General features: G+C 40.3%; 2 protein-coding genes across 16 annotated transcripts in view; one reads left to right on the top strand and one right to left on the bottom strand.

The window, feature by feature from the left end:
• Usp30 (ubiquitin specific protease 30) overlaps nucleotides 1–10,636 on the bottom strand; it is a 44,565-nt gene extending 33,929 nt beyond the window's left edge. For both annotated transcript variants that reach the window (XM_070658859.1, XM_070658860.1), the window contains exon 1: nucleotides 10,098–10,636. The gene's annotated coding sequence lies outside the window, so the exon portion shown is untranslated. The remainder of the gene's footprint in view (nucleotides 1–10,097) is intronic.
• Mhc (myosin heavy chain) overlaps nucleotides 1–15,268 on the top strand; it is a 42,230-nt gene that overhangs the window by 23,125 nt on the left and 3,837 nt on the right. For 11 of the 14 annotated variants that reach the window (XM_070658803.1, XM_070658801.1, XM_070658802.1 and 8 more), the window contains 10 exons: nucleotides 942–1,059; nucleotides 2,819–3,082; nucleotides 5,850–6,059; nucleotides 11,169–11,542; nucleotides 11,681–11,909; nucleotides 12,068–12,351; nucleotides 13,030–13,108; nucleotides 13,516–14,245; nucleotides 14,357–14,718; nucleotides 14,830–15,225. In XM_070658803.1, coding sequence (XP_070514904.1) covers nucleotides 942–1,059; nucleotides 2,819–3,082; nucleotides 5,850–6,059; nucleotides 11,169–11,542; nucleotides 11,681–11,909; nucleotides 12,068–12,351; nucleotides 13,030–13,108; nucleotides 13,516–14,245; nucleotides 14,357–14,718; nucleotides 14,830–15,225 — 3,046 coding nt within the window. Of the gene's footprint in view, nucleotides 1–941; nucleotides 1,060–1,726; nucleotides 1,845–2,818; nucleotides 3,083–5,849; nucleotides 6,060–11,168; nucleotides 11,543–11,680; nucleotides 11,910–12,067; nucleotides 12,352–13,029; nucleotides 13,109–13,515; nucleotides 14,246–14,356; nucleotides 14,719–14,829; nucleotides 15,226–15,268 lie in introns of all 14 variants that reach the window. The other 3 variants (XM_070658805.1, XM_070658804.1, XM_070658808.1) reach the window with 1 other exon arrangement.

Genomic DNA, 15,268 nt, shown 5'->3' with positions numbered 1-15,268 from the left:
TTTGCTGCTAGCTATTATAGATTTATGGAGAGTCAGGAAGCACAGACATAGTTCTATTTTTGAAAGAGCTTTTGAGAATATCTAAAGATTAATATTTTTACTTTTTTTTTCCCCTCAATAATTTTAATTTTGTCAAAAAATATTTTTGCACGAATGGGTAAATTTATTTTTCTCGAATTCGGCGAATATTGTAACCGAATTTTTATTGTACCGTGTAGTTACATGATCCTAGCGCCGGCCGCAATGGCGGCTGAAAGCGATCCGAAGGTCTCCGCGGCTAAGTGCTTCGAAGAAATCGGTCTCGATCCGGACAGCTATAGGATCGGTCATACTAAGGCTAGTTGATGTACCGTCGATAGGAATGGATTTTATTCCGCCCCCTCCCAATGTTTCTAAATTGGTGAATAAGCGCCGTTTATACCCTCATGTTCGAAGAATTAGAGGCACTTTTTCTACGTGAATAACCCGGAGGTTCTCGTTCGTATATCGCGACATAATTTCTTTTTTTTTTTTACAAAATAAAATATCAGACGTCAGCGTCAAATAATATATTAATTAAGATTAATTTTTACAAATCAGTAATTTAATTCACGTTGGAATTTTGCCTCGTAAATTCGTTGACCCTCACATTGAATGCAATTTATATTCGAATGTCGTTCAGTTTTGCCTGCCCCGTTTCGTGAAAACAGATAGAAAATCCAATCAGATGTCCGCATCTATTGCTCGAATTTGTTTAAATCACCCGATTAGATTAGAAAATCAGTTTCCGAAAGGTCTTAAAAAATCGTAACTTAGCGAATCGAAGGGGAGCGTGAGCCGATCTCAAGGAACAACGAGAGGAAGTATTAATCTACGGAAACTCATATCTAGAAACCCATATTAATTAGTTCGCACGTTTGCCCCCCCCCCTCCTCCCCATGTACCACAATATCCCACCTTAGGTACAAGATCCTGGCGCCCGCAGCGTGCGACAAGGCGAAGGAGCCCAAAGACGCGGCCGCAGCAATTCTGGACTCCACCGGTCTTGACGCTGATATGTACCGTCTTGGACATACCAAGGCACGTTTTTTCCCTTTCCGCCCGCCGTGATCGCAGCTTTTGATCTGGCTTCGGCCGACAATGATCTTGCGGCTTCGAACGCGATTGACGATGTTCGACTATCGAGAACCTCGCTTTCGTTTTTTATTATTAAAAAAATTTTTACAGCAAATTATTTATTTCAAATTTAAAAATTATATTAACAAATAAAATATGTAATTACGAAATCGAGTTTTAATCGCTCTCGAACATCGTTGACGTAAGTGACTGTCCTGTTATATTGTCGTACTTGAAATACGTCGATGCCCCTTAGCGACTGGGCGGTGAATATAAAGCCTGACGGTTTTTAAAGAGCAGATATATATATATTTTTTAAATAATTAATATGCTTTATGATTTCTTGAAAGTTTTGCGCTTTAAATGACCGTCTTATCTTGACCGAGATCGACATGAAGTGCATCAAAGTATTCTTGAAAGATATCATTCGTTATCCCTTTGAACTCTTTCCCTCACCCTCCGTATTCTCGATTTTATAACAACGAGAAACAATAATACAATAAACCTTTAACTCGGCGTGGTGATTTTTTTCTGTCTGTTTTGTGAACACACACATCGTCACATACCAATATGTATCGCCATCAAACACATCGCACCGCTAAATACTCGGCACGATCGGCCACGAACGCAGATACAAAATTCTGTGCGCCAATGCCGTGCAAGAGCCTTGCGACCCGCAAAAGGCCACCCAGATCATCTTGGACGCGATCAATCTGGAGAGTGATCAGTACCGCATGGGTCACACAAAGGTATCAGACACCTACTGTGGTCCACGTCGTGATAGTAGCATCACGACGCAATCGCTATCGCATATTTGGCGTAAACAGCACGAAAAATCTCGATAACGTTTACAGGATACGTTGAACGTCGACCGTCGAATATCCTGACGACGTTTCGGCGAGCTTTTGCGTTGTTTTATATCGCCGATGATTTAATTGCCAACATAAAAACGTACAGAAAAAAAAAAAAAAATTATTTGACGCTTTACAAGAATTTCGGACGAATTAAAAAAATGTTTAAGTGGCAAAATCATTCGAAGATCAAAGTAGAAATCGATTTTCAAAGTCAAATCTTCCGAAGTTTTGAAATAATTTTTCTTTAATTTATTCGCAATTAATTTTTTAAGATTATACGATATGCTGGTTATTTATTTGTATATTTACGAGATTTAGGAGCAATCATATAAAAATGTTGGCCATTAAATGTCAAAATGTGTCAATTTAACACCGCGTGGCTTCGGCAATTAACTTTTTTACAGCCTCGTTCGAGCAAATTAATGACGAGCTATCATCAGACACGCTAACAAAGGATATCTTTGCCAAATCAATTTTCAGCGTCGTGCAATCTTTCGCAGTGTGAAGCAATTTCTGTTTACCTCCTATCGTCGAGTAACGACCCTCTTTTTGAGCTAAAAGCGGCATGGAAGGCCAGTTTGTGGAAATTGAAATGCGGATGTACCGCGATTATTTTCCAGTGATACTATAAATTAAATAAAAATAAAATACATTTACGTGATAATTTTTTTTTAATCCATATCTATCTGTTAGAGAATTTTAAACCTTCGATTTAATTCAATTACAATTTTCCTCGAGTACTAATTACGAATAAACCAGCCGTCAATTACTGTCACGATCGATAATCGAGGTACATCTTCAGGTTCTGTTACGGCGAACGATCTCTCTTTCGATATTAAATTTCCTGTTTGCTTTAAAAAAAAATCTAGGTATTCTTCCGTGCCGGAGTTTTGGGTCAGATGGAGGAGCTTCGCGACGAACGTCTTGGCAAGATCGTGTCCTGGATGCAAGCTTACATCAGAGGTTACATATCGCGTAAGGACTATAAGAAACTCCAGGAGCAACGCCTGGCCCTCGTGGTTGTCCAGAGGAACCTGAGGAAGTACCTCCAGCTTCGCACATGGCCGTGGTGGAAATTGTGGCAGAAGATCAAGCCTCTGCTCAACGTCACTCGCATCGAGGACGAGATGGCCGTGAGTATTTCTTTAAAATCCTTCATTTCGTTTAAAGATATTGTAAAGTTAATTATTCAAATAATTAATTTAATAGATTATTTTTCTTCCGAATCTCACTGACAATTTATCTCTTTATTTCGAGCTTTTGGGAAATGAAATACACGATTTTCGATCAGCACCCTGCGAATTGATTTCAGCAAAGACATTTTTTCGAATTTGTTATTTTCTAATTTCGAAGTGCTACTTAAAATTCTTCGTTTACGATTCTTTTAAGGTATACGATCGGATTGTACTTCTCAAAGAAAGCCGTAAATTTTTTTTATGCAATGTGACAGGCCTCGAACGTTAATAATAGTTGCATCCAGAAAAGTAGCGAGCGTTGCAAAGTCGAAATGTTCGTTCTGTGAAAATCGGAGCCTCGCGAAAAGCCGCGGAGACTTGGCAAAATAAAGCTCTGACTTGATGGTGATTTACGGCCTGAGCTTCGTGCTTAATAGTACCGTTCGCTCGAAATCGCCCGTGGAATGTGTTTCTTCTTTTGCTCGAATCGTAACGGCTCCAGTTTCCAGACGCGCGCGTTTATTTATCCGCCGCCTGGTCTTCTCATTTTCGCGGCTCGTTCTCGCGCAAACTCTCGACCAGTCTCAAACCGAAATTTCCTCGAAAACGAACTCTTCTCATGCATATATTTTTTTTACTCTCGTAATACTTTCGTAATTCAACGTCGTACATTTCTGTTTGTGAATCCAAATTTCTTCTTGTATTTAATTAATACGAAATAATTCTGGCATTAAATAATTAAAAAAATTAATTTGTACATTATCTATCTTAGATTATTTTTGAAACTTAATTTTATCGTTGCTTTTGCGAATTAATTATCATGTAGATTTGTTGCATAAAAAAATTTTATTTAATTTATATTAATATGACAGCGAAGGATTTTACTTGACTTTAAAGAATTTGGAAAGAAATCTCGGTCGACCCTTTTGGAGCACCGATGCTGCTCTCTAATTCTGTCAACCTCGCGGCCTCCCTCCGCTTTCGAACTATCTATATTTTCGACGCTACATCCCAAATTAACGAAGATTAGGGGAATCCGTGCGCGCTCTCGTTCTCCAGTCCATCAGTTCACTGATACCGTTCCGCTGCTCCGAATTAGAAGCATAATAAAGGCTAGTCGGCGGTGAATCAACGTTCGATCATGTTACCGAAGCGGCTTTTTATTAATAGATCCGGCTCTTCCGAAAAGGATCATACAATTATTCGTCCTTCGGGAGACGCGATCCCCGTATTTTTTGAAACGCGCCCCATCGTCCCCGAATGCTGGCGCTTCTAATTTCGTCTAGTCGTTTTTACGTCATAATGCTGACACTGCTGATTCGAGTGATTCATTAATTCGAGATGCGGCAACGAGAAATATAATATTTCGCTCGAAATATAATATTTGGCCCAAAGATTTCCGTGATGAAATTTAATATTAACTTAAAGCTTCCTTCATTCTCTGAAATTCTTACGAGACTTAATTTCGTTCATCGTTATTAATTACTTTAAAATGTAATCGCTGAATAATAATAATTTCGCTCTTTAGTTACGTCTTTCACATCTTTCATTAATTTTATCGGCTTTATATTTAATGACTCGAGTTGAATTTCTCTATTTTTACGAGCGCATTAATATATTATTCGTGACAAAAATATTAATGACATAAACTTCGTTGCAGTTTCATCTTCTCAAAAATAGAACTTTCCGTTCTAGATATTTATAATTGCCGTGACAAAATTCTAATCAAAGATATATAGATAGCTAAGAATAAGGAAGAGAGAGTCGTCGTACGTTCGAAATAAGTTTCTAATTTACATCGACAGGTCCTATCGGTCACTTCGGCGTATCTTTGCAGACATTCGTTTCACTTGAGCAATCTCTTTGCGATCCACTTATCGACTTCGCGCCTCCTGGAGTCGCCAAAATGGGGGTGGCTGGAGCGAGAGAGAAGGCGGCCCTTCTGGATCGTTTCTAATTTCGTCCAAGACCAGGGCCCCCTCCGCGGATATAAACCGCTGTTTGCCTCCCCTGCTCTCACCCCCTTGAAACGCGGTATCGAATCGGTTATAAATATTTTTACACGTACAGTAGCGAGGCGCCACTGGAGTGGGGACGCCCACGATCAAGATCGCCACGACTCGCTCCTTACTGGCTGCCGGAAACGGGCACGGTAGAGGGACCGCGGGCACGGGTAGAAAAGTTGGGCTTCCACCGAATCCGGGACCAGTTGGACCCGCGACCTCGCGCCGAACCCCTTCGAAATTTACGCGAACCCACCCGACGAACAAAGAGGGAGAAGCCTCGCCCTCGCACACGTAACGCGCGCGGACACACACACACACGTACACACGAATAAATTACACGCGCACCCTCACACGAGTGCTCGGGGGAGATCTCTTCGATACCTCGAGACGCAAGTAGGGACCAGTACCCGCACGCTGTTTTCTTCGTTTTCGAGCGATCGTTGAGTGCCGGGCACCTTTAAGAAGATCGAGGCTTCTCGCGACATTCGTTATATCCACGTTCGACCGATTCTTCCCTCGGATCCCTTTTCTACTCCCGAAAGAATTCCGAGTTCCGGGACCTACTTACGAGATAAAGAATCGAAATCGAGTGTAGTCGCGTGTGCGTTCCTCGGTTTGTTCTCCGAGGGTGATCGATAATGGGCGACACGGTGCTGATCGAAAATCCGACCCCGTTGGTGAACGGTAGCAAGATCGAGGGTGAAATGGCCTCGTTACAGGCGCTGGAGGAGAAAGCCAGGAAGGCGCAGGAGGCTTTCGAAAGGGAGGAGAAAATGCGCAAGGAGCTGGAGGATTTGAACGCCAAACTTCTCAGCGAGAAGACGAATCTTCTGCGCCAGTTGGAGGGTGAGAAGGGCTCGCTCTCCGAATACCAGGAGAAATCCTTAAAACTAGCCGCGCAGAAGGCCGACCTCGAATCGCAACTCCAGGTGAGAATTCTCTTTAAGACATTTCTTTTTCATAAAAATTATTTTTACAACAGTTGTTATAGATATACAGTTAAAAAAAAAATAAGTTTGCCGTTGAACGCAAGCTTTAATTAAATTTTCTTTGATTAAAATTTATGAATTTAAATTTTTTCACAAATGTTTCGATAGAAAGCTTACATTTATGAAGTATAAAATTTTAATTTGCATTGAAAAGAAATCTAATTTGTTCTTGTTGTTACTAAAAAAATATAAGAAAAATTAAATTATAATTACGTAAATTAAAACAAGACAAAAAAAAAAATTTTTAAGTGCATGCCGCCTATTTAAACTGTTATAAAAAATCGATATGAAATCATTTTTGATTTTGGCGCAAGGTACAGTCAGTCAACCGCGAAGGGCAGAAAGTAATATAATTAGCGGCGTAATTAGCACAGTGGCGCAAGTCGCGTGCATCGCCGAAGGGCGAGAAGCTATATAATTAGATTATCGCTGACCGAACTATAATTTTGTCAGTAACGTTTATTAATATAAAAAAAAAAAAGACTGAATTGCACTTTCTCAGTCGCGTCGCTAAAATTATTTTATAAGTTGCATTATGATTAGATCATCGAATTTTCAATGGCGACAAATTATTCACGAAGCGAGAAAGGAGCATGATTTAAATCGCGTAACATTAATTTGTCGACAGCGGGAGGAGCGTTTAGCGTGATTTAAATCGGCTCGAATTACGTGTGGCGATTTCACAAGCCCGCGAGCGCGACAAAGTACTAAAGGTGCGCGGAATTAGTTAACGCGCTATTTTTCTTTACGTCGAGCGTGGCGCGGACAACTCATCCGGTTACGCAGCCGACGCTTATATATCCAGTCATGTCTTTCTGCTAAAATTACAGTGCACACCCTTGTCCATACGTTACACGCAATCTTGTTACATCTTTCGTGACTCAACGTCATTCGAACGATGTTTCCCAAAAGACTTCAGCCGCGTGTTGCTCGCCGATAAGTTTCCTCGTGCATTTACAAAGCGTTTAATAATTTCTTCTGAACGGTATAACGAATATAAATAATTTCTATAGTTAAATTATTTAAGATACTCTTAAATTTTCGTTTTAATCATAACCTATTTTTTAAAATCGTTATTCTTAAAAGAGAGACGAATTAATTTTGTGTTCTTTTTTTACGATTTTTTAAGTGTAGATTTAAAGCCCGGTTTTTTTTTTTTGTAAAAGCTCTAACATTTTTTCGATGTTACGTCGTCAGCTCGAAGAGATATCTTTTTCTCGCGATTGTTTTATTTGACGGTTGTATTTCTTACAACTTGTTCGCCCCCGTCGTAAATATTCATCAGAGGAATTTCGGAGAGTCTTTGAAATTTCGGATGATCGCATCAGCATGGTGAACTAGTATTTTTATCCGGTTGTTAAGCACGCGCAGAAACACTTGCTGGAGAAAAGCAACGATAATAACTTTTCGAAGGCGTCGCGCGCTCGCAGAAAATAGACGAGTCGTGATCGCGACTAGAATTCCAGATTTTCTTGTTTCTCCTTCTCCATTCTTTTTCTTTTTAACTGAATTCCAGGCTGACTATTTTTAACAGTGCCTTTTAAACATCTACTTAAAATCACGGTTACACGTCATTCCTTGTCATCGCAGCGCGCCCGTCATCGCCTCGCGATGCCAACCGTTCCTTCTTCTTCAACGAGCAATTTGATACTTCATTTTGATAAAATTAAAATAGCCGCGGCGATTTAAATAAAATACGTAATGCAGTTAAAAAAAAAAAAAAGTTTAAATAAAATACGAGAAGTAATATTAACGTGGTAATAAAATAAATTAAATTAAATTAAATGAGAAGATCATAAACTAGTTAATTTTTTTACTAAAAAAATATAAAAGATATTATAGAATATTTATGATAACGTTTTTAAATTATAAATTATTTAAAAAATATGCTAAATTAAAAATCAAACGAAGATAACAGAATGACTTAATAGCTGCCTCAATTTTTGGTCTAAAAATCTATTAAAAAATTATTTATTTGTAATATTAATCGAGTGTCATTAAAAAATTAATTCGAGACGAATCACGTAAATCTTTCGACTGAAATAATTAATTCTACTTCATTTTAAATTGCCCTAATAATAATTTTCATACGTTCAATTTATCTACAATTTTAACCAAACTGTCGTAGTCATCAAGAACGTCTCTTTTAGCTCGTTAAGCTAATATCGTGATCGCAAGGTGCGCCTATTAAAAGCTTTCGCATCGAGTGCATCGCGATTGGCCCGGCCAGTGTCGAGGAAGATTCTCTCGCGATTAAAAGCGGCCGGAAGAGTACGGCTTCGATGTTAAACGCCACCATTTTCGGCTAGGCGATGTAGGAAGAAGGAAGAAGGAAAGGAACAAGAGAGAAAAAAGAAAAAGAGAGAGAGAGAGAGAGGGAGGGCAACGGCAACAAATTTAGCAGATCCCAGATTCCAGGTTATTAAAAGTGGGCGGCGGTTTTAAGCTCGCTGGAACGGAGGCGAGAGAAAACGAAGGAGGTAACAGGTGTAGGATATATTTATATGCCGTCATATGCCGCATGCATGCGCATGCAGGCGTGCGTCATAGTCATACAGCCGTATCTCCTTCGCCTCTTCATCATCGTCGATGAGACCGTGTCGTTTCTTTGCTACCGCCGCTCTGATTTTTCCACCTCGTCTTCCACCTGCCCGAGATACGATCCCTCAATGCCCTGAACTAGATTAATCTGGCTCTAGCAAGAGAGTGGAGTGACGGAACGATGAAAAGTGAACGAAGAAAAATGATTCCGGCTTCGACAAAATTAATTAAACAAATTAGAAGACGTTCCTTTTCTTTTTTTTTCTTTTTTTTTTTCGTCGCCTTTTTGTGAACTTTCGCCGGGTTTTTTATTTTATTAATTATAACGATTACATTACTGTTTTCTCGCGAAAGAAAAAATATATATATTTTACTTTTCCGTGTATCAATTTTTTAACGCGATATTGTCTTAAAGGATCTCGTCACAAATTTCGAATTTTTCGGCAAATATAGACTCGGGTCGCCGAATTCGAACGGAACGCGCGATGAAGAGATAAACGCGATGAACGGGAGATTGATCGCGCCGGCCGGGCGAGATGTTGTGCCAATATTCTTTGCCCCCGCATTAACTAATATTAGGTGCCCGTGCGCGTGGACCACCTCGTAATTGCGCGTCAATGCCAATTAATCGAGTGGCCGTGCAGCGAGGGAAATACGTTCGACATTCTCGCCGAGGGACTTGGCGCGTGCCAAAGGATACTCCAGCGAAAGATAAATTCCATGTGCAGACCTGTCATCGACCCAAATACCTCTTCGGCAAACAAGATTCCGGAGATTATGTCATCTCGAAAAGAAGCCGAACTAACATCGCGCTACATTTTAAGTCGTCTGCAGTAAGAGAGACAGCGATAGACAAGCTATTACGTGAGATACTTTAATCACCTCATGACTCACATGCGAAATATTAAATCGAGTAATATACGAATATGCGAGAACGTGATAATAATACTCAAAACATTTAAATAAAATTCAACTTTAAAATTGGACGTGGCAATAATAATGTCAAAATTAATATAAATGAACTTAAAATATTAATAAGTTTGAAATAAAATAAATTATAAAAAAAATAGTAAGTGTAATGTTTCAAAAATATTTTAAGCAATATAAAATATTAAAGAATGAAATGAATAAAATAAAATATATAAAATATTAAAGAATGGAATGAATAAAATAAAATAATGTGTGAAAATTCGAGCATTGAGAAATAATTTAATTATTTTAGTTTGTGAGTAATATATTATTTAATAATAACTAATATGTTTTAATATTTAAAGAAATTAGGAGAAATCATGAGCGCGTTAAGCGCATTGCTTTCCAAAAAATCTCAATTAGTGCGCATCATTACATTTGGACGTTGGTCATTTATATTAATTTCTTTATGATCATTATAATTGCGTGATATACATATAATTGACGGCGTGTCGCCGGTTCACTTACTTTTGTAGCTTTCGGTTAGGTTAGGGTAGATTATTTTCCGTCTTTCCTTCTGTCCGTCCGTCCATCCCTCCTTCCTGTCCTTCCTGTCCTTCCTTCCTTCCTTCCTGTCCTTCGTAATCCAATTATATAGTAATCCAAATTATCCTGACGTGTTGTGGCACTTCACATCACTCGACACTGTATTACACTGCTCTGCTTTTTTTTATGATCACTGTCACTGATCACCACTATCACTCGAGAGACGAACGACCGAAAGAACGGTGGATTATCGCGGCGATTTTTTTACGAGTAAAATTAAGACGCGCGACGAACGATTACTTGTTGCACAAATCCGAACGAAAAGTCGCACCGAGCGGCGAACGAGGCGAACCGCGACGCGAAATGTTCCCCGCGCACTGTATCCTCCTCGGGTTTCTCAAAAATTATTTACTCGAACGGGATGAGACCGCGACGAAAAAGACAGGCGAGGTGCAGCCGCCGTTGATGAAATCCCGCGGATTTATGATAGCAATCGCCGGAACCAGCCGAATAAAATCCATGATGGGAGCCGGAGTCGAAAATGTCCGAGCAATACGCGACGAAATTCACGGTGGACGCTCCGTGCATTAGCGACGTAACCTTGTCGTTCCGAGACACTTTTTCGAGGCACGAAACGGGGTACGAAACGACGAGAGGGATAGCTCATACGTGTAAAATATGATCGACCGTTCCGGAAAGGACAACGTCGACACGTATTTGTACGCGACACTCTCCTATTCGCGGTAAAAAATTCGCGTAATCGCGGAGCGATTAGCAACGCGTCTTCACGTCCGAAACTTTGCAACAAGACTAAGATGGCCGTTAGAGATAGAAAGAGACAGCCGCGTAAAATAGTGAGACAGCAGTGGGTCCGATCGTCATTTGAACGCTGTCTCTTTCTCATGTGGAGTTCGAGCTAGTCTACATTTCTTTTTACGCGCTCGGCAAGTACAGAACGTTTTAACCTCGAAACAGAAAAACTAAAGCGAGCCCCGATGCTCGAGCGTATTTTTTTTTGCTGTTCTCGATAATTATACGGACATTTTTTTGTAGGATCTCACCGACAGATTCAAAGAAGAGGAAGATTCAAGGAACAATCTCTTCCAAAATAAGAAAAAGCTCGAACAAGAAGTAGCCGGCTTGAAAAAGGATATTGAAGATCTCGAATTGAATCTGCAAAAATCCGAGCAGGATAAGGCAACGAAGGATCATCAAATCAGAAATCTAAACGACGAAATCGCTCATCAAGACGAACTTATCAACAAACTCAATAAAGAGAAGAAGAATCAAGGCGAAGTGAACCAAAAGACCAGCGAGGAACTCCAAGCTGCTGAGGATAAAGTAAATCACCTCAATAAAGTTAAGCTCAAGCTTGAGCAGACCCTTGACGAGCTTGAGGACTCTCTTGAACGTGAGAAGAAGTCACGGTAAAGTCAATTTATTTAATAATCTAACATTAAATTGAATTAAATATTTAAGAAAAAATTAAATTCTATAAGTGTTTTAATATTAATGTTTTTTGGTATAAACACTTAATATAAATTATGTAAAATTTTAATTCACAGTGCTGACGTAGAAAAGGCAAAGAGAAAAGTAGAGGGTGACCTGAAGCTCACGCAGGAAGCTGTAGCCGATCTCGAGAGAAACAAAAAGGAGCTTGAACAGACCATCCAACGCAAAGACAAGGAACTCTCATCTTTGACTGCCAAACTCGAAGACGAGCAGTCCTTAGTTGGCAAATTACAGAAACAGATTAAAGAATTGCAAGCTCGCATCGAGGAACTTGAAGAAGAGGTTTGCATGACAAAATAAATAAAAAAATTCTTTTTTTCGTAGCTTTTAATTTAAAAGATAAAGCTAAAATTAATTTAATTTGTTAAAAATTATATTATTACTGTTTCACGTCATAATTACGTGGTGATGGAACAAGATAATGAGTTTCTTTCTTTTAGATTGAAGCAGAACGTGGTGGACGCGCCAAGGCTGAGAAGCAACGCGCGGATCTTGCCCGCGAACTCGAAGAACTGGGTGAACGCCTGGAGGAAGCTGGCGGTGCTACCTCAGCTCAGATCGAGCTGAATAAGAAACGAGAGGCAGAGCTTAGCAAACTCCGCAGGGATCTTGAGGAAGCCAACATCCAACATGAATCCTCTTTGGCCAGCTTACGCAAGAAGCACAATGATGCTGTAGCTGAGATGGGCGAACAAATTGATACCCTCAATAAATTGAAAGCTAGGTAAGTTCGCTAGATCGATATTTATTTTCTTAATAAAAAGAAACGGTGAAATATAATTAATAAAAAAAGACAAATTTTAGCGGAGGATTTTTTTTTATTAATGGTTGTTAGACTTTTGTTGAAAAAAAAAAAAAAGAAAAAATATATAAAACGGCGGAATTATAATATAATATTTCATAGAGCCGAAAAAGGTCGACACGACATCCATGCTGAGCTGAACAATTCGCGCTCTCTTACGGATCAGGTTTCGCGGGAGAAGGTACTTAAAAAAAAAAAAAAGAATGACAGGAATGCTTCGTGTACTTTTAAATGTAATTTCGAAACCCTGTGCGTAGTTAATACCCCTCGAATAATTTTTTTTCAATTCCGTAAAAGACGTGTGATTACCAAAGTGAAATTATTTCCCAAAAAGACGATATATTCTACTAAGGTTTTACTGCTCGAATTATTATATTATGTCACGAATGCTGGATTAAATATCTTTATTCATTTCTACAATTCTTTTGTGTAAAAACTTAACAATGAAATATGTTTAAGTCGTTGACTGCGCGAAAAAGAAATAATTATGAATCGTGAGGTAATTTAATCCCGCATTCCGGAATGCAAACTAAATGATATAGCCATTCGTGCCATCGTCATTCATTTGTAATCCCTTCAACTGTTTCCGTATCCGATCAGGGTTGAGAAGGAGAAAGTGCAGTACTATAGCGAGTTGAACGATTTGCGCACGTCCTGCGACCATCTGAGCAACGAGAAGGTAAGACCACAGTAACAATACCCGGATTAACGCAACTAACAGCTACCGCTAGGTGCAGAGACGCAGAAGCAGATCTATGCATTGTCTATTTCTCCTGGATGACTCTCGAGTCATTTATTTAATGAGTGAGTCGATAATCCATGCTTGCATCGCTTTCGTATGTGTGCATATTAAACAACTTGAGCTTGCCTTTTTACAATTTTTTTTTAATGCGGTATTCTGAGAAATTAAATTAAAAAACCTTGCAGATACGCGGATATACAGAAAATACCGCAATATTTTAAGTAATTGATAAATAATATAACATTATTTTTATATTTTTAATTTTTATTGTTTAAAGGCAAGTTTGGTTTACAGATATTTTTATTAATTTAAAAGTGACTGATATAATTTTCTTCGAAATTTAGGCTGCCCAAGAGAAAATCGTCAAGCAGTTGCAGCACCAACTGAACGAGACCCAGGGCAAACTCGAAGAGGTGAACCGTACTCTGAACGACTTCGATGCCGCGAAGAAGAAGTTGTCGATTGAGAACAGCGATTTGTTGCGTCAATTGGAGGAGGCCGAGTCGCAGGTCAGCCAGCTGTCCAAGATCAAGATTTCGCTCACCACACAACTGGAGGATACGAAGAGGCTTGCGGACGAAGAATCGCGCGAGCGTGCTACTTTGCTCGGTAAATTCCGCAATCTGGAGCACGATCTGGACAACATCCGCGAGCAAGTGGAGGAAGAGGCCGAGGGTAAGGCCGATCTTCAGCGTCAACTCAGCAAGGCCAATGCCGAGGCACAACTTTGGCGCACCAAATACGAATCCGAAGGTGTTGCTCGAGCCGAAGAACTTGAGGAAGCGAAGAGAAAGCTGCAAGCCAGGTTAGCCGAGGCCGAAGAGACCATCGAATCTCTCAACCAGAAAGTCATCGCTTTGGAAAAAACCAAGCAGCGGCTGTCTACCGAGGTGGAAGACTTACAAATCGAAGTGGATCGCGCGACTGCCATCGCCAACGCCGCCGAAAAGAAACAAAAGGCCTTCGACAAGATCATTGGCGAATGGAAGCTCAAAGTCGACGACCTCGCTGCCGAGTTGGATGCCAGTCAGAAAGAGTGTCGCAATTACAGCACCGAGCTCTTCAGGCTCAGAGGTGAGAGAAAAATTGCGTTGTTTGATTTTGCGCTTCGAAATTACATTTTTATCAATTGTATTAGTGACTTATAATAATGCAATTAATTAATAATTATCAATGTTTAATCAGGTGCGTACGAAGAAGGCCAGGAACAGTTGGAGGCAGTGCGTCGCGAGAACAAGAACCTTGCCGACGAGGTAAAAGATCTATTGGACCAGATTGGCGAAGGTGGCCGCAACATTCACGAGATCGAAAAAGCCAGGAAGCGCCTGGAGGCTGAAAAAGACGAATTGCAAGCAGCTTTGGAGGAGGCCGAAGCTGCTCTCGAGCAAGAGGAGAACAAAGTGCTGCGCAGTCAGCTCGAGCTCAGCCAAGTTAGACAGGAGATCGATCGCCGCATTCAAGAGAAGGAGGAAGAATTCGAGAACACTAGAAAGAACCACCAACGCGCCCTCGACTCCATGCAAGCCTCCCTCGAAGCAGAGGCTAAAGTAAATTATATTTTTAGATAATCTATCTTTTGTTTTAAGGTCAAATAAAAATAATGGTAAATTACATTAATAAATTAGGACATTTTATTTAAAACATAATTTAATTTTCAGGGTAAAGCTGAGGCGCTGCGCATGAAGAAGAAACTGGAAGCAGACATCAATGAACTGGAAATCGCGCTAGACCACGCAAACAAGGCAAACGCCGAAGCGCAGAAAAACATCAAACGATACCAGCAGCAGCTCAAGGATGTGCAGACCGCGCTTGAGGAGGAGCAGCGAGCGCGCGATGAGGCCCGGGAACTTCTTGGCATCTCGGAACGCCGCGCTAACGCTCTGCAGAATGAACTTGAAGAAAGCCGTACTCTTCTCGAACAGGCGGACCGCGGTCGTCGCCAGGCTGAGCAGGAACTCGCCGATTGTCACGAACAACTGAATGAACTGAGCGCTCAAAACGCTTCTATTTCCGGCGCTAAGAGGAAACTCGAGGCCGAATTGCAGACCCTCCACGTGAGTGTTGAATCGATAATTTAGTAGAATTTTTCGAAAGCGT

The sequence above is a fragment of the Cardiocondyla obscurior genome, linkage group LG07 (genome assembly GCF_019399895.1).
Source record: "Cardiocondyla obscurior isolate alpha-2009 linkage group LG07, Cobs3.1, whole genome shotgun sequence".
Classification (NCBI taxonomy): Eukaryota; Metazoa; Arthropoda; class Insecta; order Hymenoptera; family Formicidae; genus Cardiocondyla; species Cardiocondyla obscurior.
Note: the sequence above shows the minus strand (reverse complement) of the source record. Positions and strands in the feature narration are given on the sequence as shown.